General features: G+C 33.6%; 2 protein-coding genes, 1 non-coding gene and 4 pseudogenes across 5 annotated transcripts; 4 read left to right on the forward strand and 3 right to left on the reverse strand.

Moving 5' to 3' along the window:
- The first annotated feature begins 1,194 nt into the window (after positions 1-1,194).
- LOC111313061 (sister-chromatid cohesion protein 3-like) lies at positions 1,195-5,781 on the forward strand (annotated as a pseudogene).
- Positions 5,782-7,773: 1,992 nt separating this feature from the next.
- LOC149512131 (protein SLOW WALKER 1 pseudogene) lies at positions 7,774-8,995 on the reverse strand (annotated as a pseudogene).
- On the forward strand, positions 8,638-9,962 carry LOC111314194 (histone H2AX). Its single transcript, XM_022915315.2, has 2 exons — positions 8,638-9,260; positions 9,413-9,962. Exons 1-2 carry the CDS (start codon positions 9,063-9,065, stop codon positions 9,632-9,634), a joined length of 420 nt encoding a protein of 139 aa, XP_022771050.1. The 5' UTR covers positions 8,638-9,062; the 3' UTR covers positions 9,635-9,962.
- A 123-nt stretch (positions 9,963-10,085) lies between these two features.
- Positions 10,086-15,071, forward strand: LOC111314195 (uncharacterized; annotated as a pseudogene). The gene is made up of 7 exons (XR_016332581.1): positions 10,086-10,565; positions 10,671-10,779; positions 11,559-11,647; positions 12,632-12,696; positions 13,188-13,295; positions 13,393-13,457; positions 13,598-15,071. The product of XR_016332581.1 is annotated as an uncharacterized LOC111314195 (transcript).
- On the forward strand, positions 10,141-10,213 carry TRNAA-UGC (transfer RNA alanine (anticodon UGC)). The gene has a single exon. It is a non-coding gene; the product is annotated as a tRNA-Ala (tRNA).
- Positions 15,072-15,193: 122 nt separating the features above from the next.
- LOC111314197 (histone H2AX-like) lies at positions 15,194-16,195 on the reverse strand. Its single transcript, XM_022915321.2, has 2 exons — positions 15,639-16,195; positions 15,194-15,544 (listed from the first exon to the last, which is right to left on the reverse strand). The coding sequence occupies exons 1-2, from the start codon at positions 15,834-15,836 to the stop codon at positions 15,323-15,325; spliced, it is 420 nt and encodes a 139-aa protein (XP_022771056.1). The 5' UTR covers positions 15,837-16,195; the 3' UTR covers positions 15,194-15,322.
- A 339-nt stretch (positions 16,196-16,534) lies between these two features.
- On the reverse strand, positions 16,535-18,378 carry LOC111314196 (protein VAPYRIN-LIKE pseudogene; annotated as a pseudogene). Its single transcript, XR_016332580.1, has one exon. The product of XR_016332580.1 is annotated as a protein VAPYRIN-LIKE pseudogene (transcript).
- Between the last annotated feature and the right edge of the window lie 9,115 nt (positions 18,379-27,493).

Consider the following 27,493-nt stretch of genomic DNA (forward strand, 5'->3'; position numbering starts at 1 on the left):
TCTATTTCTGCTAATTCGGTCCATCTCAGGGCAGATATCCGTTTCTCTCTCTCCCTCTCTGTCCCGGTCAAGTTCTCTAGTAGTAATTCAAATCCTAGGTCATGGATGACGGTGCGCCTCGACCCTACAATTACTACTCGTCGTTCGGTAGTTGTCTACTCTCTCTCTCTCTCTCTCTCTCTCTTTCTGCGCATGTAAATTAATTCTTGTAGTATATCAGTTGACCTAATTTTGGTGAAAAAAGGGCTAGGTTTCAAACTCGAGGAGGTGGAGATGAACCTCGTGAGGCAAACGGTAACAATAGGGAGAATCAAGAAAGGAGTAGCGATGCCCATGATGGGAGCCCCAACCTAGAGGAATGGGAGGGTTCACCCGAGGATTTCGAAGAAATTCGTCCCAAAAGTAAGCCAAGTCGAGCTGCTGAGGGAATTTCTGATGTCTCGAAAAGAGCGGACGAGAGATAAATCGGTAATTGACTTTGAATTTCTTTTGTTTTTGAATCTTTAAATTTATATGCTTCTACTGAAGATCCCTAGAGTTATGAATGAAGCTTATGATCTTAGTTTATGTTGGCTATGGGTTTCTACATTTTGCTCTTACCATAAAATTGGTCCTTTTAAGTACATATTTGTAGTGTTGTTCTATGAAGAGTATTTTCCTTGTTGCTCGTGACAGGTTGGGAAGGGGAGGCAATAGGCACAGATCGGAGATTTATTTACATCCTAAGGTGGGGATTTAGAGGCTTTAAGCAAGGTTGGGTATTGTATTTGTTGCATGCAATGTTTATGAGGAAGAAGAAGGGAAATAACATTTAATGATTTAACAAACAAAGAAGTCTAAGTTCGTGAAAGTTTTCATCCTTCAAAATTTATCTTTACCAAAGACATTTTTGTACATGTGGTGCATGTGAATGTTTGAGGCAGTCTACTTTGAAATTTTAAAATGCCAATAGTGGTTGTGATGGTCGTTACAAAGGAAAACTAGTTAGATGGAGTGTCCCAGGAATTACTTCCAAGTTTGACCTCCACCTCCAGCTCCACCTCCATCAATCTGGCCTACATGCTTCTGAGGAACAATTACCTCATCATTAAGTAAAAGTACAAGGCATTCAAAATGGCATTTATATGCCCTAATTATATACTGTCTTTGGTAATTAAGTAATTTGCTTTGGAGGATTGGAAGTGTATCATCTCCATGCTCTTGTATGAGAATCCATTAATAGCTGATGAACATGCAACAAACCTGAGTAGGCTTCTTTTTGCTTCTGTCAGAAAGGCTGTTGGAGAGAGGATTGTTCCAGCTTCTGATAATCAGAAGCAATATTACCTCAAAAAGTATCTAAATTCTTTGTTTCTTACTCCTTATTATCATTCCTCCTTAGCTCATATAAGGATTTAATTGCAGTATTATTTGTATTTGCATTACTAGTATGATGATTTTCACTGCATTGTATTGCCTCTCACAAAGATGACTAAATCTCAATTTGTCTTTTTTTAAAATTCCAGGAAATATTTGAAAGCAACAGGCGATATATAACTGTTGCCATGATGAAGAACTACCCATTACTTCTGCATAAATTCATGGCTGATGAGGCCAAAATTCCATCATTGGTTGAGATTATTGTGTTTATAACCTTGAGCTTCATTCTTTGAAGAGACAGGAACAGTTAGGTGGTAAAGTTGCTTGTTAATGTCAGTTATGAGATAGTTTTTTGTACCTTTTCATATTTAGTACTGATCTGCTTTCCCTTCTAGAATTTCAGAACTATTCTTCAGCTCATCAAAGATGCATTTTTCAAGCATGGTGAGAAGGACACATTGAGATCTTGTGTGAAGGCTATTAAATTCTGTTTCACTGAAAGTCTAGGAGAGCTGCATGATTTTGCTCATAATAAATTCAAGGAGCTTGAAGATGAACTTATTGATAAGCTTAAATCTGCTATTAAAGAAGTGATTGTATGTTTCTATCTGGGCCTTTTGTTCTTGATTGTGGCCTTGTTAACCGAATGTATACAGTTGACAAGTTTTAAATTTACAGGATGGAGAGGATGAATTCTCTTCTTGTAAATTTAAAATGGTTGTGTGAGCTTCAATTATCAAGGCCTGTATCAATTATATGGAGATAGTATCACAATCTTTCACAGCTTCAGAAACTTGGATGATGAAGTAAGTTAAATGAGCAAATTTAAAAATCTTTCATTTTGTTTTTTTTCTGTCCCTTGCATTCGTTCATAACTGCTGTTCATTCTCATTTAGGTTGTTAGTTTTCTGCTGCTCAATATGTGCTTGGTGTTGCCTGGTCTTTGCACTCTATTATAAACAGTGAAACTGTCTCTGAAGGATCCTTATCCTCTCTCCTGTCTAAATGTGGCATCTTGTTCGAGGAATTTGAGTACTTTCTTAATGCTCCTCCTGAAGTCAGGGAAGGTGGAAAATCTGGAAATCAACTAGCCTGCAGGTTAATCCTTTTGCCTTAATATATGATTTTTTTAAAGAAAATTCCAGAAGACCGTTTACTGTTTTCTCTAATGAAGTTCATCTAATGACCCAGGCTTGTACTATGCTAGCAGATGTCTGCTGTCTGTTTAGGAAGACTAACTTTTTGTCAACAAAGCTTGAAAGTTAGGATTTGTCCAGATGCTCCTATTCTTCAAAATTTCTGGAGGCTTTGCGAGCAACAGCTCAAAATTTCAGGTGATGATTTCTTTCATTTCCTTTTTTGAGCTCAATCTTTGAAATCTGTAACTTGCTGCTAACCGGGCCATTACCCCTCACCATATGGTTGAAATCAACTGGAGCCAGGTAACTTTTCCATGCCTGCCTATTGTTAACTAACACCTTTTAGATGTTGGCTGCATACATTGATGAGAATTCATGTTAAACTTTCATGTTGCTATTTATTTGCAAAGTTTAGTTACACCTTGAACGTATGTTTTGCAGATGACACAGAAGACGAAGATGTTAACAAAGAGTATATTGAGGAGACAAATAGAGATGCAGCCATGATTGCTGCTGCAAAGTTGATAGCTAGTGATACGGTTCCAAAGGTCAGTGTTTGCTATGCTATTTCTTGCATTCTTGGCATTTCTTGTTGTTTCCCATTATATTTCTGATTTACAAAACTCAGTCAAAAACCAATTTCTGCTGCAGGATTATCTTGCTCCAGAGATAATTTCTCATTTTGTGATGCGTGGAGCTGGCATTGTAGAGATTGTAAAGAGTCTGATCACAGTTCTGAAGAAAAAAGATGATGATATCTCTGTAATCTTTCTAGAAGCTTTGAAGAGGGTAGAATTCTTGACTTCAATTATTGTGGTGAAATTTAGTCATTGGTGACAGACCTCATGTACTAATCTACAATTTCTTTTATTTTTGCAGTATATGTTAATTTCAGCATGTCTTTTTGAAAAATATTTACTTGTATGCTAATTTACGGCTGGAAATTTTTATTTTTTTTCTTTGCTTCTCAACTTTATGCACTAACCTCATGTACCTAATGAAGGGATATCTCAATAGGGTTGATTATAAGCCCTGAGATTCAGCATCAAAACCAACTGACCATCTCTTACAATTAAAAAAAAGAAGTGAGAAGACAAACAAAGCTTTTTCTTCTTTTCATAGACATGAAGCAAACATTAAAGCCCTGCCACTTATTGGGAGTAATGACCGAAAGGGCTTTTTGTATAGGTTATTTGAGACTATATTCACGTAGAAAGAGTTTGTAAAATCATTTTTAATTGAAATTTGCTAATTTGCTCTGTTTTTAGAATATATTTGTCCCATTTTTTGAAAATAATCAAAGTGAAATGAAGTCAGAAAAGCTTTTACTTGGGCTTTGAGTGTTGTCCACTTAAAATCAAAGAGCTTTCTTCAGAGTTTGTAGGAGTGGCATGTAGATTATAGAAGGCTAGAAGTATACTCTTTGACCAGCCTAAAATTGACATGAACTGGAAGCATTGATGATATGTCTCTCTCTTTTTGTATATCCCCTTTAGTAGTTGAGCCCATTTTTTCATTTCACCAGGTCTATCCTTGACATGTTGAACCCTCAAAAAGTGATGAATCCTTAAAATGTGAGTCTTTTTAGGACTGTAAGCACCTGGCTGCTCGGCTTGCTGGAATATTCATCTGTGCTGCATGGAAGAAGCACAGACCATAGATTTAAGAATTGTTAAGGCATTGAGCATGCCTTTTCAAGCTGCTTCTAAACAGCTGTCTTTGCTGGAAGCTTTTGTGCTTCATTTTGAATCAAGACTTTCAGTGCCTGACATCCGAGCCATTTAAGAAATTTCTACTATGTAATGTAAGACATTCTATTTCATTCTTTGGACAGGGATTGATCAGTATGCATCACTTAATATTTTATTATTTTGTAGTCCACAGGATATCCAGAAGCGGACAGAGAATGTAAATACAGATGAGGATCCAAGCAGGTGGTGCCACTACACTGCATTTTATGATAGTTTGCAAGAGAAGTGTGCAAAGAACAAAGGGATTCAAGGTACTAGTTAATCTCACTTCAATCATTCTCTTGTTCTTTTGTATGTGAAGTAGAAATTTGATCACATGTTCCCAAGCATTGTGGTTTTCTTATCATATCATCATTGTTGAGTAATGATTCCGTTCTTTGTATTTTAATTCAAGAACTAATTCAGCTGGTTTATTGCAGATGAGAAGGAAGGGACGATTGCAGGATGTAAGGGTTGTCCCCCGAAGCGGCAAAATATTAAGGGGAAAAAACATTTTGATGAGTACAATTCAAGTGAAGAGGAGTCAACTAGCTCATCAGACCAAGAAGATGCTCAGGGTGAGGGAGATAAGAAAGATGAGGAAGAGGAGAATGCTCCTTTGGGTACATGCGCTTGAGTCCTAGGTCATTACGAGTCTCAAGAGAAGAAAACAGAGGCCAGTCAAGGACTGGAGCTTCTGGAACAGATAATTTAGCTGCTTCAAGTACTTCAGGTATGAAATGCATTTCTAGTTTCCATGCATGATTTGGAGATTGGTCTTTTGGCTAAGACGAGAATTTAGAATGTGAACTGCAACTGCATTGTATGTGTTGTTTGAGGCACCTGCTTCTGTCTATTGTTGATCATTACTTTGACAAGTATGAAAGACACGATAACTTGGGGATTTATGAAGTGGAACAGCATTGGAACTTAATAGTCCCCAAATTTCAGTTTCTGTTTGAAACACCATTATAGGATTTTCTTTGCAACTGTTCCATATGACAACGTTAAAGTACCGTCCAACCTTGATGTGAATATGTCCATAACACAAAGCTAGTTTTCCATCTTATCAAAGTAAAACGTACTCAGTACACTTAAGCATATGTTGATTTATCTATCTGTTTTTATTAAACATATGATCCTAAGAGGTTAGCATTTAGGATTGATTATTTATTTTGGCTATGATCTATTGTTAGCTTGTTATTGAGACCCAATCCTGATATAAGTTTTGGTATAATATTGGAGCATAGCAAAATGTTTTTTTTTTTTCTTTTACATTTTATCTAATAAGTAATAAACGGGTGAACTTCTCATAATAAGATTTAGTCTTTTTTATGTTTGTTTATATCCTATTTGGTAAGTTGATTGACGTTTTTAAACCTTGTCTTGAGGAGAGGATTTATTTTCACGTGTAATATGCCCTTTCTGATGTCCTGAAGCAGAAAATTAATGCTTGTCTGATTGGGTGTGACAAGTTCGATTTTTAACTTGATTGCTTTGATTTTGACCTTGCAGGGGCATCCAACTACAATGAATTAGGCTTAGCTGATTAGTGTGTTTTCACTTTACAGTTTTAGCTTTTTTAAACCCTCCATTGCCCTCGGTTGGGTGCTATTGGAGAACGGGCGTCCTTTGTTTAACCTTGTCCAGCATCCCCTGCCTTAATTAATCATTGTCTGCTATATATAATGAAATTTTTAGTTTTAAGGAAATATTCACATTTCTTGTTGTCGATTACTCACTGCCTTCGTAGTAACTATCATACCATAGCTGCATACAATCGCAACATGGGTCATTGCTTGTCAAAAATTGGGAGCTCTGCTGGTGACTGTAACTTTTATGTTTCATAAAAGGTAATACCGGTCTCCAAATTCTATGATAATCAATGACCAGCGGGGGACAAATACAAATGGCGCCGCATACAACGTAGTCGGTAGATGCAGATATTGCTGTGGCCAGGTTTTCAACTTTTTTTTTTTTTTAAGCAACAGTAGAACACTTTTTGCAGGGGTTAATCCAACCATGAGAATTGCTACATTGACTAATGTTGCTAGCAGTTTAATCTACATTTTCCCATTTGCTGTCCCAATCACTCTAGTCTTACAATTGGGTGAAAAGCTAACCGACATAAGAGGAAGCAGGAAACCTCATGGAATGAGTAAACTTCATTTTACCATAATCAAAAACTTTCATATACACATCTAAACCAACACTAAAAATCCTAACCTCCATTTTCCTTCCCAACTCTTCCTACATAAATTTAATAGTTTCATTTTGACTGGATTTAAATAGCAGTCATATTTGATTGTATTATGTTTATTGTATTTTCGAATATAATAGAAATCATTATGGTTATGAACATCATCTTGATCATAAATTTTTTTAGTTTTACATAATTTGTTATAAAATATAATAATTATAATTATAATTATAAAAATTTTTATTTAATGATTTTTAAAATAGTTTATGATATTATATTTTTTATTTTCTAAAAATAATTATTCATAATTTTAGTTAAATTATAATAAATAGAATATTCAATAATTACACAAAAATGAAAATAAAATTAATAAGAATTAATTTAATAGCAAAAGAATTGATAATAATATAAATAGTAAAACAACAAAAAAATTATTAAATTTTAAATATAAAATTATAAATTAATAAATAATAAAATCAAAATATAATATTTAATTTTAATTATTTTTCATTTAGCTTACACAAAAATTTATTAAAATTTTTCATTTAAAATTTCTATATATATCGTATTAAATTATTAATCTCATAATTTTTTAAATTAAAAAATCTCAATTTCTTTAACTAAATTTTCTCAAAAAAAATTTAAAAAATTATAAAATTTTAAATTTATATTTTAATAAAATTAATTATAAAATTAAATAAAAATCATATATCTCCAACCTACCTCCAATGCATTCCACTTCATTTTACCCTTGACGCACCCACCTCATCCATTTCATCTGATCCCATTCTTTCACCCATCATTTTATCTGAGACAAGATCTAACATCTCGACTCACTATTTGATTTTCTTTTAAATAGTCTTTAAATTTTTTTAAAAATTTCTCTTATTCATCTTCAACCTTTTTACAACGTTGTTCCCTTAAAACAACTCAACTAACTCTTTTTTGTTTTTTTTTCACATCTCCTTCGTATACTCTTATCTTTTTCACTCATATTTTTATAAACACAAAATTTAATATTATTTTATAAAACTTTTATTAAAAAAATAGATAATTTATTTTTTTTATTTTTTTATTTTTATTGTTAATTGAAGATTTGAAGTTGATTTGAATTTAAATAACTATCGATTGAATGATTAATAATTGATATTATTTTTTAAAATTTTTTAGATAAATTTTAAAACTAAAAATATAAAAATAAAATTGATTAACTAAGTTATCTTTTGCTTTTATTTTTACTTTTACAATTTTCGTTATTTTATTATTTTAATTTTTAAAAATATTAAGAAATTGGATTGAAACTTAAAAAAAAAAATTAATTTATATCGATAAAAAAAATAAAATAATAGTAATAACGATTCATTATTATTGTTATTTTTTATTACATTATTATTGAGTGATTAAATTTTTCAATCACATTTTTTTTATAACGACGACGATGATGACATTATTGCGATCGCTATTCCATCGTAACAACGTTATTTGAATTCCCACTCTCCATAAAATAAACCAACCTCCCTCCTCTAAACAAATTCCAATTCTTTACTGAATTCCCACCAGCAGTTGCAATTAATCCACCACAAGAATCACATCTTCCACCTGTTTCCCAGGATTCGCTTCCACAGCTTACCTCCGATTTTCGACTCTCCAATCCAAAACCTTGACAATATGATCATAAGAATCTGTTATAAATATCACCACCTACAGAACTACAATCACCGCATAGCATAATCCTTATGCCCATTAGGTCCAAAACACGCTTTCCCCAGCAACATCCCAGAATTTAACAACAGCATCGTCGCCGCCAGAAAGTAAATGGGGCTTACCAAGAACTGGTTACTTAACGAAACAAACCGGACGGTATGGGACCGGAGGCGACGAAGTGGGGTCCGGGTTTTGACATCGAAGACTTGGTAGAGACCGGAGAGGTCGGAAGGAGAGACGGAGAAGGAGGAGGAAACGTCGCCCGTCGGAGATGGGGAGAGGGGAGAAGAGAGAAAGGGGAGCGGACTAGGCTGCAGCGAAAGGTGGGTCCGTGTGGAAAGGAGAAAAGGAGAAGAAAGAGACTGAGGAAACGAGGTTTGGGGCTTGAGTAGATTTGAAAGAAGACCTATATTAGGATTTTGGGGTTTGGGTTTGGGTTCGTGGTTTAGGTTTGATTAGGAAGGTTTTTGAGATTATTGTTGTTTGTTCTGGGCTGATTTCTGCAATTTTTGCTGCAAAATCGAGGTATTTGGCGTGTTTAGGGTTTTTGAATTTTGGCGGCGCAATAAAACGGGGCGCTCAAGAAAAAGAAAGAAAACTTCCGTGAAGAGCCACGTGGCTATCTTCAACAGTCGCAATGGCCCATTTGGCGCTTTATTGCATTAACCCAATACAAAAAATAGAAAATTGGAAAATAGGGAAAAATCACTACTATGTTAATTCCACGTTGGCAATCCGTGGCTTCTTCCCCTGAACCAATCAAAACATATTGCCCCGCCAGCAAGCCAGCTTCCCATTCCCTTTATAAATTCCTACCTTTCTTCTCATTGATAGTCACAGAAAAGTTCACTTAATTTCTCCATTCTGCATCTGCCCCAATTTTATTTGTTTCTTCTTCTTAACAATAATAATCTAGGGTTTAAAGCGAAGATGAGCTCAACAGGATCAACAAAGGGTGGCAGAGGCAAGCCTAAATCCTCCAAATCTGTTTCCAGATCTCAGAAAGCCGGCCTCCAGTTCCCCGTAGGCCGTATCGCCCGCTTCCTCAAAGCCGGAAAATACGCCGATCGTGTCGGTGCCGGTGCCCCCGTCTACCTCTCAGCCGTCCTTGAATACCTCGCCGCTGAGGTCCGTACCCTTCGTTTTTCCTCTATTCTTTTTAACATTTCCGTGATCGTAATTTACTTTAATAGGGTCGGACCAAAACGAAAACAATTAGGTGGAAATTTGACCGTATGGACTAAAAAACTTGAATGTAAAAACTCTCTTTATGTTTGCAGGTTCTTGAACTTGCTGGAAATGCGGCTAGGGACAACAAGAAGAATCGTATCGTTCCCAGGCACATACAACTGGCTGTGAGGAATGATGAAGAGTTGAGTAAACTTTTGGGGACTGTTACGATTGCTAACGGTGGTGTTCTACCGAACATTCATCAAAATCTGTTGCCGAAGAAGATTGGTAAAGGGAAGGGTGATATTGGATCGGCTTCACAAGAATTTTAGGAGATTCTCCTTTCATTTTTGTAGTGTCAGAGAGTCTCCTTGCTTTGGAACTTTATTATAATATTATTATTAAAAAAAAAAAAAAAAGAATCAGATTGATCTTGATGGGTTGTTTTCTGAACTTTCAATCGATCCTGTATAGTTTTAATTTTGGGATGGTTTTGCTTTGGTTGAATATAGGTTCTGCAAATTGAAATGCTACATTTTCTCTTATAGAATCAAATGAATATGTATAAGAACAAGACTTTCATCTGATGAAATGTTTGAGGAAGTTGGTGTCTTTTATCTGGAAATATTAATTCTCAGATGAGCAACGTTTTTAATACTATTTACCTTGCATTTGCAATAATTTTCTTTCTTTCAAGTAAGCTAGGCTTAACTTACCACCGGCCGTGATATTTCTGGTGTTTTATGATGGGTCGGATTATTCTGTTCGTCAAATTCAAATTCTGATACTTTGCAAAGACAACCTGCCAAGGAAGATATTTTGATGATGAATATCAATTGGGGATGTAGCTCAAATGGTAGAGCGCTCGCTTTGCATGCGAGAGGTACAGGGTTTGATCCCCTGCATCTCCAATTGGTTTTTCATTTTTGCTTATTATATCTGGTATTGGAATTTTCATTAAACGACCGCATGGAAGTTCGTAGCAGAGCCGGGGAGCATCCTTTATCCTCTCATCTGATAAGTCCCGCCATTTTTCTCCAGGGTTTTGGTTGACATTAGGAGGAATGTCCCTTCGTCTAGACAGCCTTGCTCCTAAGTTGACAGTTTCAAGGCTCTCCTTGGAACTCTAGTAATGTCTCTATCTCTCTGAGTTTTGTCCTTATAAGCAATGACTTTTGGCGAGCAGAACTTTCTTCCTCAGTCATTTCTTCTTCTCGATCAAGCTTTTGACACCTGAATCAACTTCTTTGACTCTGCCGAAATGTACAATTTCCTCCTACTTACCTTAAACTCATTTTGGGTTTTTCGCATTCTTTTGGTTTCTAAGCGTTGGGATATTTATGTTCATATTTTGTTTTGCAAGTATAGGTATCCAGTTCCTCAGCATGCTGAAACTCAAGGGAAGAGTGAGAAATACTTTGGTCAATGGGTTAGAGAGAGGAAGATTTCCCTTGATCTTGTTGTCCTTGCTACCGAGGTTAGCTCTGTTTCTTGCCTTATCAGATGTTTAACTAAGTGGTTGTTGTCCTCTAATTATCAGTGTCCATTTTGATGTTTTGTACCTATCCTACTTAATCTTTGTTTGTGTATGAGTGCACTCCGGATATGTATACTTCAGTTTAGTCTCATTGCGAGAAAAGAAGAAAAAGGAAAATCAGTTTCATGCGTTTTGTCCTTTGGTTAAACCTGCAGGGTGAGACTTTGTTCAGTAGTAGGAAGAATTTCAATTCAGTATCTGCATGGGACTAAATCTTTTTAGAGTTAGACAAACATTTCAATCCAAGGTTTTGCATGTGGCACTAGTATAATATACGTTGTAGAATAAGTTCAAATTGAAAAGGGATGCCTTTTTATGCTTTTCACCCCCTTAGCTGTTAATATATCTTTTGGTCTGTTGATCAGAACTGTGACCAGAATTGCAGTGAGTTAGGTGTGAAGTTTATAGCATTGGTTGTGTGGATATGATGATTCTCATTATGTGGGAAGCATAATTTTGAAACTGAGTATTTCCCTAATGGTGTATATTGTTAATATACCTTTTGGTCTGTTGATCAGGACTGTGTCCAGAATTGCAGCGAGTTAGTTGTGAAGTTTATAGCATTGGTTGTGTGGATATGATGATTCTCATCATGTGGGAATCAAAATTTTCAAACTGAGTATTTCCCTAATGGTGTATATTTGTCAATCCATTAATCTTTGTCACACTTTTAAAAGTTTTGCATTGAATATTGATCATAACAAGTGGTTATGAGACAGATTGCTGGTCCTTCTGGGCAAATGAATTGGATTAGAGATGGGCCAAAGTGTTTAGGTGCCAGGAATATTACTGAGGCTACAGATAGCAGGTTAGTTCCATATGTTATGGTTGCTGTATCATCAATTGCACTGTAAATGTGTCTCGATTGTTCACTGTTTGAAATTGTTTTCCTATGTAATTAGTGTATTATGATGTTTTTATGCTAATATCCCATGTATGATTTCGTTATCACTTGTATCAAGGGGAATTCTCTTGCTAATTCCTGACTACTGTCCTTGCATGTTAAGTTTACTCATTTAGGCCCATTCTTAAAATTATGTAATTTGTTTCCTAGAAACGGTGCTTTGGGTATTCTGGATAATCAACATTTTAACTGTAACTTATGATTAAGTTATAATAATTGCAAATACCTCTCTGAATTTGGTTTTCTTGAAGTACCTGATTGTAGATTGGATAAATAGAACACACTAGTGCAACTGAAGTTACTGAGCTATCTATAACCTAACTTAACCATCATCATATTTGGTTTTACCATGACTGCGCATAACTAATACAAATCGATTTTTTGTACCGTGATGTGTATGTATATGCACAACACATAACAACTAAAAATTTATTTCTAGGAGAATGATATTATGTGTGCCTTTTTTGTGTGTGTTTGTATTCTATTATGCTCTATAGCTTCATGTTTGAGTTTGCGGTTTAATGTGTCTGCAAATGGATTACATTGATCTTTATCAAATCCATTGGCCTGATCGGTTTGTATGTAGATCTTCTCCTTTATTTATTTATTTCCTTGGGGGACAGGTTGGTGTTGTGGAGTTGCCAATTTGAGACAAAATATGCAAACAGAGAAAAGATAAAATCAACTTTCTTAAATATTGTTCATATATTTTATTTTTTCTTTCTTTTCAGTTTCTTTCTCATTTTGCAGAAAATAATGCTTGCTACCCTAAGATATTATGCATGCAGGTTGTCTGTGCTTTGGTGGTTAAAGCAATATATCCTCCGTCTCTCGCTGCCTTGTATATGTTGAGGCTGATAAACAGCTTATATTTTTCTTTTATGATAGAATTCATACCACTTGCTCTGCCAAACTTTTGATTCTGGAATGGCTGAGGGCTGTCGCCATGAGAGGTATACTGCAAGTTTTATGTTTATAAATTGAGAAGGGAAGAGGATAGTTAATTTCATCATGTATAGGATCTCAATAGAACCAATCTCTGGAAAATCGTAGAAGTGATAAGGATAAGTCATGCATTCCGTGTCCTTACATCATATTCTTTTTTACTATAATTAAACTGTCATTCTGAAATATGATTTATCATTAAAAATACAGAGTTTACCTCTGCAGTAATATGAATTTGACAGAAGGGACCTTCACCTAGAGCTGCTGCTCATAATTGAAGTGTTATAGGATTCTTTATTTTCTGCTTTCCATGTAAAAGACATACTTTATTCATTCTCTGCTAAAAAGTTAGAGTTAGGGCTCTGAATATTCACTGGAAGTTCCCTTTGTTAACTCTTTATTTTAGTTTTAGTCATTTATGTAGATTATGAAAAAGGTTTGTTATTATTACATTATCTTTAAAAATTCTTCTTTGTTATACTCGTTCACTATTCTATAGCATCAACTTGTTGGCCTACAGCCCACTTGCAATGGGTATACTTTCAGGGAAGTATTTTGGCTTCTAATGGTGGTCCTCCTAATACCCAGGTTAAATCTTTTTCAGGAGGTTGATTACCAACCCTTTGTTTTATATTCCATTGTTTAGGATTCCTCCAAATCATCATTGAGGCTTTTTTTTAAAAAATCTCATTTCTGCTTTCTAGGGAGGTATTCAGAAGGTGAATCCCAATACAACCTGACCAGAAGCACATTAAAAGCAGCTACAATGGTAAGCAAATTATTGTGAGTTTGAATCTAGACATTAATGTACGCCACTCTATTTTGTAGTTTGAGTGGGAAAAAGGAATCTGTTTATGCATTTTCTACTGAGATGTTGTATGATGATTAATTAAAATGGATTTCATGCAGGACACCTATGAAGAAGGATATTGAAAGATATTCCAAAAGTACAAAGTTATATTGAATTTATACGGAAATTCAATGATTTGCTTTTGCTAATTCTTTGAGTTGAGCATGTTGCCTCATTCTTTTTGGTCCATGTTTTCCCTTTCTGTCTCAAGAACTGAAAATGAATTAACAATGGAAGCGGCAAAGATTTGGATTTTTTTTTTTTTTTTTTTGCCGAGGGAATTAAGAATTTGATAATGCTACGGGCAATTTGCTCTATCTGGTGTCAGTGTCACGCCAACTAGAGCTATCGAATCTGGGTTGGGATTCGAAGTAATCAGCTTGGTATTTAATGGGCAATTTGTTACGGAAGGACGACAGGATAGGAGAAGTACAATGACCATCAACTCTCGTACTGTTACAGAACTCGGCTTTTCCGCATCTATATACAAGCAAAAAAAACAAAGAGGAAAGCAATAAAATTCTAAACGAACGATGCACACACACACATCCCCCTTGCATCACGGATTTACGGACATCTCTAACGTTTGACTCTTTTTTTTTTAAGTTCTTTTTTTGGTTTTTTGGTTATCGACATAGGGACTACAAATCCGCCCTCCAGCGTTAGGCCTCCACTTATTTCACATTCTCAATATGTATGAAAGAATCATTTAATTTTCTTAAAACCACCAAAAAATAGAAGAAAAAAGACAGGGTCCCGACCAACAATCTGGGCCCCACCATTGAGCTCCGATCTCGAGTTCTTTAGCGTTTGGTTAATGTTATTTTTAGAAGATGGGAATTGTCTGTAAGGGATTTGGGATTATTTTTTTAATTTTTTAACAACATTTTAAAATTTTGTTAAAAAGGAAAAAGTTTACAAAAAATAATTTTTAAAAAGTTTAAGTTTTAATTTTATAACTTTCTTATATTTTAAACATCAAAATCTCATATTTTATCAAAAAAGTGTACAAATTTTTATTATATATTGCCACGTGTGAACAAATTTGAATTGTTTCCATAAGATCTATCAGAACCCATTTCTCATATTAGGTGTTTCCATAAATTCCATGGTAAACTCTCCCCACCTTCTGACTGCTCTCAACACCAAATTGTTCTTGTTGTACAAGAAAATGCCGCTCTCCATCCTAATAATGTTACCTGGCTCAAACGCGTCACGCTTCCTACCCCCCAAACCACCACGTGAGCCGCTGTTTTGTCCGCAACAACCAAGCAAATCTTATTTATTTTTGACCATCCGAGGTTGTCTTGCCTGTTTCTAATAATATGGACTGCATGTTTATATTCTCAGAGTGGCCGGAACAGTTTCATCGAGGGGAAACAATCACAGCATCCTCTCCCTTCTACCTGCTATAACATAAATAACTCGTATCCCAAAACAAAGTAAATAAAGGCACAACTCCTTTAACCATTTTTACAGACAGCTAGTGCACATTTCTTTTATCAGAGTTTTTTTTTTTATTTTAAGCTTGATTCATCGAACACCCTTCAAAGCTGCTCGTCGAAGAACGATAATAATAATAATGTAATGGAATTCGAATTGGCTGACATTTTAGAAACATGAATGAATAAAGAGAGAGCAACTGCACAAAAAGCTGGAACAAAATTCAATTCTACCCTTTCATTACTTAGGAAGAGATTTACACATGTAAAACCATACTTTCATCACATGCTATCAACAGAACCCAACCAATGTAAGAGACATGATGTACTAATGAATACTCCCTAAAATTCCTGAGAAGCGGAACCGATATCGCCCTTTCCCTTCCCATTCTTCTTTGGCAGCAAATTCTGATGAATATTAGGCAAAACCCCTCCATTTGCAATCGTCACACCTCCCATCAGCTTGCTCAACTCTTCGTCGTTCCTCACAGCCAATTGAATATGCCTCGGAATGATTCTGTTCTTCTTGTTGTCTCTTGCGGCGTTTCCAGCCAACTCCAACACCTGTGAGATTAGAAATTCAAAAACAGATTAGTTAATGCCTTCATTTAAATTTTAAAGGTTTTCACATAAATGGAGGATTTTCGATTTCATAAACCTCAGCGGCGAGGTATTCGAGGACGGCGGAGAGATAAACGGGGGATCCAGATCCAACACGCTCGGCGTATCGTCCTTTCTTCAGGAAACGAGCAACGCGTCCAACAGGGAACTGTAAACCAGCTTTGCTAGACCTGGAAATGGCTTTGGCCTTTGGCTTGCCTCGGCCTCCTTTGGTTGTTGTTGCTGCAGAGCTCATGGATGAAGAAATTTTTTTTTCAAGGAGGAAATTAAGCGAAAGTGAGATTTAGGAATGTTTGAAATTGCTTTTGGTGGGATACGGAGATATGGTTTTTTGCGCTTTGGGTTTATATAGAAGTGAAAGGTACTTTCTGATTGGTTGTTTGGCTTTCACGCAGATCGCCAACGTGGAATTTGTTTTTCGATACATGGATTTCCAACGTGGAAATAGGTTTTAGATTTGTGTTTTGATTGGTTGGGTTTGAATTCACTTGGATCGCCAACGTGGAAGCTCAATTTTGGTGCGACTGATTTTAGATTAGACGCGTAGGCGGGAAGTGAAAACTTTTGGTTATATTATTTATTTTTTAGAGTTTATAATTTCAATTTAATCTTTTTAATTAACAATAATTTATTTTTCAGTTGGGCTGTTTCTATTGTATCCAATTACTAACCCACCCGTCCTTGGTTGAAATAAGGCACAAACCCAATAATCCACCATGGACTTTCTCTATGGCAAATTACTATAGCCCAACCTGTTGGATAATTTGATAATGATTCTGGTTTCAGTAGTGAGAGTTGATGTACATTAGCATGCCTAGTTTCTGATGTCACCGTTCACCAATTTTCTCAATTGAGTGATAGAAATGATCCAACAATGGAAACGTCACAATATTATATTTCTACTACTTGATTATATACTTAGCTTAGGCCAAATTGAACTCCAATAAATTATGAATTTTCTCATTTCTCTCAACAGCCAAAAAGGCAGGACTTGGTGGAAACTGAATTATCAAAACTGAACCTAACGCAACTAGTAATACTGATAAAAGGCAAAATCCCATTTCATTTGGGCATGTAAATTTGATCCTCTGAACTGGATTTACTGCTTGGTTGGGAGCAGAACATTCTCCCTTCTCCCTCTAACCAAAGAAAGTGACACCAGCCACATTATACAATGAAAATTTTACTCCTCTGTACAGGTTTCAAAATTACCACAAGAAAAGAAAAATAAACAAAACAGCCAGTCAAGCTCGTTCCTTCTCATGACACACAGGTTGAACATAAGAAGGGTGATTCTTAAAACAATCAGAATTCAAAGGAACGAGACTCTTCACATTAGCTTTAGCTCCATGAGCAATCAACAACATAGCAACTTCAACGTGTCCTGCCTCCACTGCACAATGCAACGGTGTGTACCCATTATCATCAACAAGGTTAACCTGAGCACCATGGTTAAGCAAAACCTTAACACTCTCAATTCCACCTTTAAATGCAGCCCTATGTAAAGGTGTCCATCCATTCTGATCTTTTCCATTCACATTTGCACCTTCAGCAAGTAAACTCTTTATCCCATTAACATTATCAATCCTTGCAGCTCGGCTCAAAGCATCACCTAAATGCAACAAATCATACAAATTTGAATGCTCATTTTCAACAGCAAGTGCAAAAGCAGTCTTCCCTTGTTTATTCAAAGCATATTTAGAATAATTTGAAGCCTCTAACAAACACGCTACGGCATCTAAATGACCTTCCTGAGCAGCTAAATGAAGTGGAGTACATCTATTAATATCTAAAACTTCAGGGTTCCCTCCAACTGTTAAACAAAATCTAATCATTTCAGTATAACCGTAACTTGCAGCTATGTGAATTGGAGTTCTACCACAGAGGTCAACAGAATCCAAGTTCACATTTTTATAAGCCCGTAATAAGAAATCTATCAAATCTACTCTATCTATTGCTGCTGCATAGTGCAAAACATGATCAACTGAATTATCAATTTCACAACCATAAGAAATCAAGACATTGACAACTTCAAAATTTCCAGCTTCAACAGCTAAGGAGATCAAGGACCTTCCTTTAGTGTCCTTATCATTTAGATCTCCACCATGAACAATAAGGGAACAAACCAAATTAGGTTCCCCTGAAACGACAGCTGATTTGAGTAACCATGTGAGCTGATTCTCACTACACCCAGAAATTGCTTTGTTCAGAAACAGATCAACATCTGCGATATAGGTATGGCTAGAAATGAGATGTTGAATCACATGAGGACCCACAAAGGAGATTGGTAAAGTAGCGTCCTTGAATATGTGGATTCCAGGCTTGGAAAACAGGTGGCGGAGATCATCATGATGAGCCTTGCCTAAAGGAAGCATGGTGGTTTTGACGGCGATGGAATCTGGAGGATTGGACAGAGGAGGTTGATCAGACCGCTGGGAGAGGAGAGTATAGGATGAAGATGAGAGGGGAGGGATTATGGAAAAAGGCTTGTTAAAAGAGAAGAAAGATGGACTTTGGGTGGTTAAAGAAACCGCCACGGACATGGTATGCATAAGATTTGTTAAACGGAAAGCTGCGGTGCTCTTTTGACCTCCCATGAAGACTAATTCTACTTCTTTCACATCGGCTTTCACTAACCTGTCCATGGAATAGCTAACTCCAGCCTCTTTCCCTGGAAAACTTTTGAGATTTAGGAGGGGTTATTTGATTGCAGAGGAAAATGAAGATAGAAGAAAAAAATATGCTCTTTCTTCTTTGCTTACTTTTAGATTATTATAAAGTTAATTGATTAATTTAATGTTGACTTGTTGGTATACATTTGAGTGGTGTGAAAATGGAGCAGGTAAGGAAAGACTTCGAAAATGAGAGGAAGGAGTCATTGTCGTGGCTTTCTAATCGTTTGAACAAGGAGCAGCCTTGAGGAGTGCAGGAAAAAGAGGCACTTTTTCCTGATGGATGAAAGATCAACCACTTCATCTTTGAAAATTGCTACTGTCATGGAATTTTCATAGTTGTGACATTTTCAAAGGGAGACCACCATTTCTGTTTGAACGGATAAGAAAAAGCGGCTAACTGTTACGCTTTGTGTTTATCCTAAAATATTATCTTTTAACATGATTTTTTTTTCTCTTTTTTATGAGGATTAATCATTTGTTTGATGGGATCTTTAAGAATAAACATAGATTCTAATTATAATAACCTGGGGTAGGCTGGAATTATTTGTTTGCATTTATAATAATGCTTATACTTACATCAGCTTCCATTATTAATTTGTCCCCAACTTGCCATTAAATATTTTCCCTGTGATAAATTATTGAGGAATCCCTAAACCTCTTTCTTTTCTTTTTTGTAAACTCTTCGTATTTTTTGAATTGTTTGTTTTGTTAAGCATTTGACCGCTTGTGTATGGTTTGGTAAAAAGCATTTAGACACACAACATCCTTGACTGATTAAACCGTAAACGTCAGAACCAGAGATCTACGAGGTGAGGAGATAGCTTTAAAGAAACAAAAGTTCTTAGACCATTCCTCTTGGGATGTAGTAATTTCCCACAACATTCCCCATGAATATGATGCAAGGAAATTTGATTAGAATTGAGAACACTGAATGCTTGTTCTCAGAAAGATGGTTAGAAATTTGGTGTAGGATCCAATGACAGTAACTTGCCATTTGACTATTCCATAACTATCTGTGACTAAAACTTTTTAACTAATGAATTTTATACTTGTTATGAGCTCATATTTTCGTTTGGCATGGGCAAACTCTTGAATTTTTGTAGTGAAAAGACATTTCTGTAATTTCTTTTTATTATTATTGAAAGCTGTCACTGGTTATTAGGTTTATTAATCTGTTTTTTTCTATTACCATGCTTGTGTTACACTTTTGAATGCACTGCTAGTCTGCAAATAATACATATTTCAAAAGTAAAATTAGCTCTTATTCGAATGATTCAGACTTATATTTTTTTCAGAGTCTTTCACATTTCCCTTTATCTAATTAAATTACTAGAGAAAGAACAAAGCTAGAATTCCGAATTTCCAATGCATTTGTGCGTCAGTAGATGCTGCATTGGAGCTCTTCCATTGCACTTTTTAGGAATATATATATATATATATATATATATATATATATATCATCCCCTGTTAGTCAAGTAAAAGTTTTGGCAGACTGCCAGTAGCTCCCAAAGATCCATTGCAATCTTTCCATGTGAGTAATATCACAAGCTGTTGCTGAACCAAACAATCATATTACAAAACTTTCTAGATCTCTCCTGTTTCTTACCATTTCTATACACTAACTTAAGTCTGTGTTACCATATATCATCTGAAACTTTCAGTTTTAGCTTGTTTTCTGTTAAGTATATGCAACAAAGAAAGGTTCCATTATTTATAGAAACTGCTTATTTACCTGAGGACTGTGACTGTTGCTGTATATTGTCACAACGTCTAGGTTGAGAAATTTCCCAATATACACAAAAATTATGGAGTTATCATTAATATATTTTTTTATGTGTGACTGATCACCTACGTGAATCTATTATTTTTAAGATTGTCTTAACTGTAAATTAAAGATTCCTGAAAAAAATAGATTTTGGTGTATATTATCCAAACTAATATTTTGGAGTCGATTACATACATGAAAGATGTTAGCACCCTTTTATGCCCAAATTTAGTATCACATTAATTATATGTTATTTTGCTCAAGCCTTAATAAAAAATGATTTTTATCATGCAAATCAAAATCATAACATGGTAATACAAAATTCTATCAAATTATCAAGTAATCATGCAATCATACAATAAATATTAAAAAATCATATCATGCAAAAATTATCATGTCAATATATTATAAATCATACCAAATATCATACTTAGATCATGTTAAAATATTCATATGAGAATCTTATGCAAATATATTAATTATCATACAATAAAAAATACAATGCAAATATATAATCAAATATAATCACATAAATATATCATGTGGCTAAATATAATCATGTAATTATGCACACAATAAATATAAAAATATGTAAATATATTAGCAATTATGCAATTAAATATAATCATACAATTAAATATAAAATACCATGCAAATATATTACTAAGTCACACAAATAATATATTAATAATCATGCAAATAAGTATATTAATAACATGCAATCATAAATATATTAAGTAATTATTCAAATAAATATAAAATAACCATACAAGTAAATATAATAATTTCCATGCAAACATGCAATTAAATATATTATTATGCAAATAATAATATAAATCATGCAAATAAACATGTAATTAAATATATAAATAATCATGCAAACATGTAATTAAATATATTAACATGCAAATAATAATATAAATTATACAAACAAACTTGCAATTAAATTAATCAATAATCATGCAATAATAAATAACCATGTAAATAAATATATTAATTATGCAAGTAAATATAATCATTATGAGAATATTAATCATGCAAGTATTAATAAAAAATAATCATGCAAATACATAATTTCATGCAAAACCAATCAAGCAAATATACAATCATAAATATTCTTATCAAAATTTTCTTTTTTCTTTTTAATCCTAATAAAAAACAAAAAAACTTAAAACAAACAGAACAAAAAATAATCCAAAAAATAAAAATTATAAATTAAAATAAATTAAAATTGGAATTTAAAAAAAAAAACTTACACGCACGTTAGATCATTACCAAGTCTAAGTGCGGATCCACTTGGGTTGGCTCTTCCCAAAATGGCACCATTTTGCACTCAAAGGCAAAAAAATAAGACTTTTCTTAAATTTGCCTAGCTTAGTCTATCTCTAGATCCCAATTCCTCCTACCTCTCTCTAACTTCAAACAAAGAATTTAAGAATTTTTAAAGATCGACCACTAATTTCAAAATTTGACACTGAAAAATTTAACTGATCGTCGATAAATTTACAAATCGATCATTAATTTTAGAATTTGATGCTAAAAAACATTCAATTGATTGTCAATAAATTTAAACAAACTCAATTTTTTTTTAGAAATTGACGTAAACTCGTTGAAAAAATCAAAATCCCATAAAAAAATTCAAATTTAAATCCAAAACACTGAAAAAATTACAAAAAGAACAATCCAATCCCCAAAATTTAAATCAAATTTCAGAAGACCAAAAATTTTAGAAATCCAAGATTAAACTCAAAATCAAACTACAATTCTCAAACAATCAAAATAAAAATCTAAAACCCTAAACACAAATCCCAAAAAAAATATAAACCCAAAAAGTTTTTTATTGCCCTTTTGCTTCTACATTCCTTCCTCCTCCCTTTTATTCTGACAGATTGTCTTTATACAGGGATTTAACCCCTTTTAGTTTAGAAACTAGGAAATCTTACCGAATCTAAGAAAATTTTTTAAGATTTAGGTTTTTAAATCTTTCTTTTTTTATTGAATTGGGAATCAAGTTTTTCTAAATTAATCTATCATTAAATTTCACAAAATTAAAATCCAAAATTCTCTAAAAAACCAAACACAGGTTTTGATTTTCTGTCTTTTTTTTTTTTTACTTTTCTTTTTTTGTTTTTTGACGTTTCCCTTTTTTCCCCTTTTCTCAGAAAACTAAAAGTAAAAACAAAATCAAAATTGAAAATCAAAACTAAAATTAAAATTAAAAATCAAAATCAAAACTCAATTAATAATCAAAATTAAAAATCAAGGTTCAAGAATTTTTTTGTTTGAGTTTTCAATTGTTGGGCCCATAATTTTATAAATGAAGCTCATTTTATTACCAAAAAATTTTTCAGACAAAATATGATGTTTACGTGTATAAAAAGTTCATTAATCGATTTCATAAAATTTGAAACTTGACGGTTGACATGGAATAGCCCCAACCAAATAAGGCTTCGTGTCCTTGATTATTTTATTCAGCTTCCTCTTCACCAGAGTGCAGAAATAAGAGAAATGCTATTCTTAGATCTAACAACCGATATATTTGAGGCATTTTTGTCTTTTTATTTGGCCTCACTTCGAGGAATGCGTGAGATTTTTTCAACTAGTTAACCTATTCTGATCACAGCAGAAAACCCTTCCAAAAATTGTCAAATTGATGTTCTACTGTAAACTATTGTTAAACCCATCGCCTTATTTGCTATCCTACAACATGTCATATGGATAATAACGATGCTTGCGTATAGTTTTAGTTTTTACAAATAATGCATTGAGCGAGGGCTAATTATGAAAGCTTGGGGAGGCAGTCTGATGATGTTCTTTCGACCAGGTCATAAGTTTTCAATACCAAAGATCTGCAATCATCTTCCACATGAAGATGATTTATTAATCTAAAGAGTTTCCATCAGTAGTAGATCCTATTGAGTTGCACTCATATGTTTGTTAGAAATAATTTACTTATTTGCAGTCTTGAGCATAAGGCAACTTGTTGTATTTATTAGTATAACCTCTGCAATCTAAAGCTGGTATCTTGGTTCTCTCTGTCCTTTATATTTTCTTCTATTGCTGTAATAATGCATATACTGGCGAATATAGCTAAGGAATCCATGTGAAATTAAGCTTTTTCCTTTTCCTCCAGGATATCAGGACATACTACAGACACTTCTTCTGTAGTATGTTCTTTTGTACTTTCTAGTTTTTGGAGATATATATATATATATATATATATATATATATATGCATTAATGTCATGCCTAGATACTCATAGCAAAACAATCTCCTTTCATCTTAATGATCCCACTCCTTCATTACTGCTTCAGATAACAAATGGCCAACAACCAAGATGTAGAAAGTGGTGAAAGCAGTGTTAAAGCTGAGACAGAAGAGATACTATTGCAGCATATAAAATATCAAAGATAAGCTTAGGATTGCAAGTTCGAGAAAGATAGTAACAGGAAAGGATTGCTGAAGATTTTTTTTGTTTCTACTTTTGTAGCAGTTCTGGGCACCTATAAACTAATTTTGGATATTGTGTAAGTCATAAATTCCTGTTATTACTTGAACTAAACTTTCACATACTAAACAGTAAACACTAACTTGAATAGGCAACATGTTGGTCGGCAATGCTTCCTGCAAAGTAAAATCTGCTTAAGGAACTATGATCCCTTAAAAGATGTTGTCATTACTCTATAAAACTGATGAGTAGGCAAAATGAATTGCCTTTTAATTTTAACTTGTTCACTTTTGAGATGGGATATTCAGCACCTGTTCAATCCGTTATCACAAAGGATCTTGACGTATATAACTGTTGAGGAGGTTGGTACAAGAATTTTTAAGTTCCCTTCCACCCACTCCAATTTGAACTCCTTTAATGGAGTTAAAGTAATTGTTGTTCATCCACATGCATGTTTAGGCCATTTATTTTCTTTTTTTTTTTCCTTGTTTGGTAAAGTCTCTTTGCTATAGATACTGTGATACGAAAGGTAGTAATTTCTCTGAGTGAGTCGTGAATCAGCCTCTTAATACCTCTCAATTATTAAACATATAAAGGCTAACGTTGAGGTCAGGAAAGGACAGATCCAACATTATTGCTACACTGATAACGGCTACATCTATACGAGACAGGTAAACGTAAGAGGTACACTCTCTATACGACCTCATGCACACTCTCTCTCGTGCTTTCTTTCTCTTAATTATTCTTATTGCTCCATCTGCTTGCTTTTTTGGCTTACGATACCAGATTGGCCAGAGAGCGGTGTCTACGAACAACACCTCCTGATTGTTCTCTCTTAGCTTCAGTCGACTCGTTCAAGGCCCCAAAAGATTCCTCCCCTAATCAGCCCAATCCATCTCCTCCAAGACCTCAACAAATACGAGTGTTTGCACTTATTTGATCCAAAAGGGTGAAAACAGTTGGGATTGTATATTTCAACATTCAATTCCCTGTCAAATTATATGCTAATATGCGTTTGTGTATTCTACTAATCCATTGACTATAGTAGAAAACCGATTACTCTCAACTATATAAACCAAAGAACAATCTTAAGTCCTAATATCATCGATATCTCCTAAGACAATTTGTTACAAAATTCCAACCTTTTTTTTTCCAGCTAAAACTACAAAGACAGTCCCAAATTGAGCTGACCATTCTTTTTCTTGTCAACAGAGGAATTAGTGAACTATTGAGAAGGGAAGTCCTTGCAAGTTTCAATCAATAAGAAACCCATTGAGAAACCGAGTTCCATTTCACCTCAGAAACCGTACAATATCTTATTATTCACTAAATTCGTCCGTGATTAATAAAATTTTCATGGCAGGGAGATTGTTTTTGTCTATGTCTCCGCTGAGACATCGAGAAAACGTGCTGCACACCCAGTTTTGTCACCGTAGGGAACCCAATGTTGGCAAACCCACGGTCGTTTTCTTTTTTATATTTTATTTCATAATCTTCAATTTCTGCTGGTTAAACCTCGCCACCGCTGTCACAACTGCTGTCACTCATTATGTTTTTTTTTTTTTCTATCACAATATTAAATTCGGAGTTTAATCATTTATCAAATGCTTACGGTCCAATTAATTAATGCTTCGATAGCATGTACTCTGACTCAGTCCATCCATTTACTATTATTAGATAAACCAAAGTTTAGTAACAATTGATGGAACCATGGGATAATCAAAATTTAGGGTTTTTTTTTTTTTTTTTTTCATGCTGGATTGGCTAACCATTTTTACCGACTAATTTAAATACTAATCATCATTGGCTTTCGAAACGTTTTGAGAGTTAGTTTAATTTCTAGCACCTTTAAACAAAAATGTGAATAGCCATGAAAAACAAAAACAACGGAGGAAGTTTTTTGTTGTTTAATAGATGAAAAAGAAAACAACTTATTTACGTAACGTCTTTTCTTAAATCATATAGACATTAGAAAAAGGACAAAAAATAAAATAAAATAAAATAAAGCCAGGGATTCGTTCTTATCATTTGATTTAACAATTGCATCAGTAAAGGTACGACAATACTCACAATAGGCAGTGGCTCAACACGTAGCTAAACACGCCTTTTTCTTGAAGGATGATTGAATAGACTAAAATATTACCAAAGTTTTTGAATTATTTTACTTTTAAATTAAATTAAATTATTATTTTAACTTTTATTTAAATAAATTTTTACTTTAAAAAATTTATTTGTAATGAAGATTTATTTATTTAAATAAAATGATAAAATTCATAAACTTATTTGTTATTTTTTCCCATTGAATTTGACTTGTGAAACGATGAAAACGTAATTTGTGTGACTTCCCCCTAATCCTTTAACATCTATGGTTATTAATTAAGGACAACAAAAAAAAAAGAAAAAAAGGTTTCCTGAGTGTCCTATCACAGCACCAAGCTCAAGAACCCAATTGGCTAATTCATGGAACTGACTCCTCCCAACATACAAAACATTAGTTCATTCCCCACATTCATGCCAAAAATACAAAATGAATTGGGAGTATATACATCCATGCCTTTTATGTCTGCAATTAGATAAACATTTGGTACTATAATCAATTTTGCTCACTAATGTTTAACGAATTAACTTTGTTGATAAAGTTTCAAAATTTAAGTTTAAGATATTATATATTATAAAATATTAAGAAATTAGATTTTTGTACTAATTAAACTTTCATACATTTGATACAAATAATTTATCAATTAAAGTAAAAAAAAAAAGAGATTATAAAATCTTGAGATTTTATATTAAATTTATTTAATTATAAACTTTTTGTTCATTAGTTGAGTTGTTATATTTGATTAATTAATTTCTCATATATAATATTTAATATAATTACAATTTTTATATTAATAATTTCATAAAAAAATATTTTTCTTAAATTGGCAACATCGATTTGTGGCTTGAGATTAAAAAATATACTATCTTAATGGGTTGATTCTTAACCCTACCAATATACTTTCAAATCCTTGAGTGCTAGATATATATTAGGGCTAGATTCAAACATTCAACTTTTATTTATGCAATTAGAATTCCATGTACTTTGAAATTCTTTCAATAATAATAATAATAATAATAAAAGGATAAAGCCCTTGATGAAAGGTGAGACACGAGGCATGTGAAGCTTGTTTTTGTAGAAAAGAAGAAATAACCTAGTCATTCCAAAGACCAAACACATACATTGTACGTAGTTAAGAGTTAGGTGATGATGATTTTTGTGTTTTTCTGAAGGAGAGAATAACATAATCAATCCAAAATCACATTTCATTCTACATTGTTTTTGTCTTGATTCCCAGTTCTTTTTCCACTTGGAAATTGCTTGGCTATTATCTAGTTGGAGGTAAAGTGCTTGAAGTAGGCATGCCAAAAATACAATTTCTTTTTCTTTTTGGGATCAGTGTGTAATTAAATGAAAAGATAGTCTTTTTCTTTTTGAGTTTTTGAGTCTCTGAAGTTGGTATGCAACTTGTGAAGCATTTGGAAGTCGCTGCTGCTCTCTACTTTATTCATAATACCGCCAAAAGCCCTAAGAAAATAATGATAAAGACAAATTTTTTTTTTTTAAGTTGTAATAAAAAACTTTTGGTATTATAATGTGAAAATAGGATTAGGTTAAAGAAAAAGGAAGGAGAAGAAATTGACAGAATCCTATCAATCAACGAGAAAAATGTGATGATGTATGCGTTGATGTCAGATGATAGATGCGACATAGCCCAGCCCAGCCCAGCCCAGCCAGATTTCAGAGGCAGGCAGCCTACGTCATTAACACAGATATTATACATCAATTTACTTAACGTGCTCAACGTTATTTCTCTTGTTTCTTTGTTACTGTTAAATATATTAACAAATATATAATATAATATTATTAATAAAATAAAATAATAATTATTTTATATTATATTTAATTTATACATAAAAAATAGATAATAATTATAAAAAAGATTCATATTTTTTTAGACAATTAT

Source organism: Durio zibethinus, chromosome 23 (assembly GCF_047325235.1).
Source record: "Durio zibethinus cultivar Kanyao isolate XHJ-2024 chromosome 23, ASM4732523v1, whole genome shotgun sequence".
Lineage (NCBI taxonomy): Eukaryota > Viridiplantae > Streptophyta > Magnoliopsida > Malvales > Malvaceae > Durio > Durio zibethinus.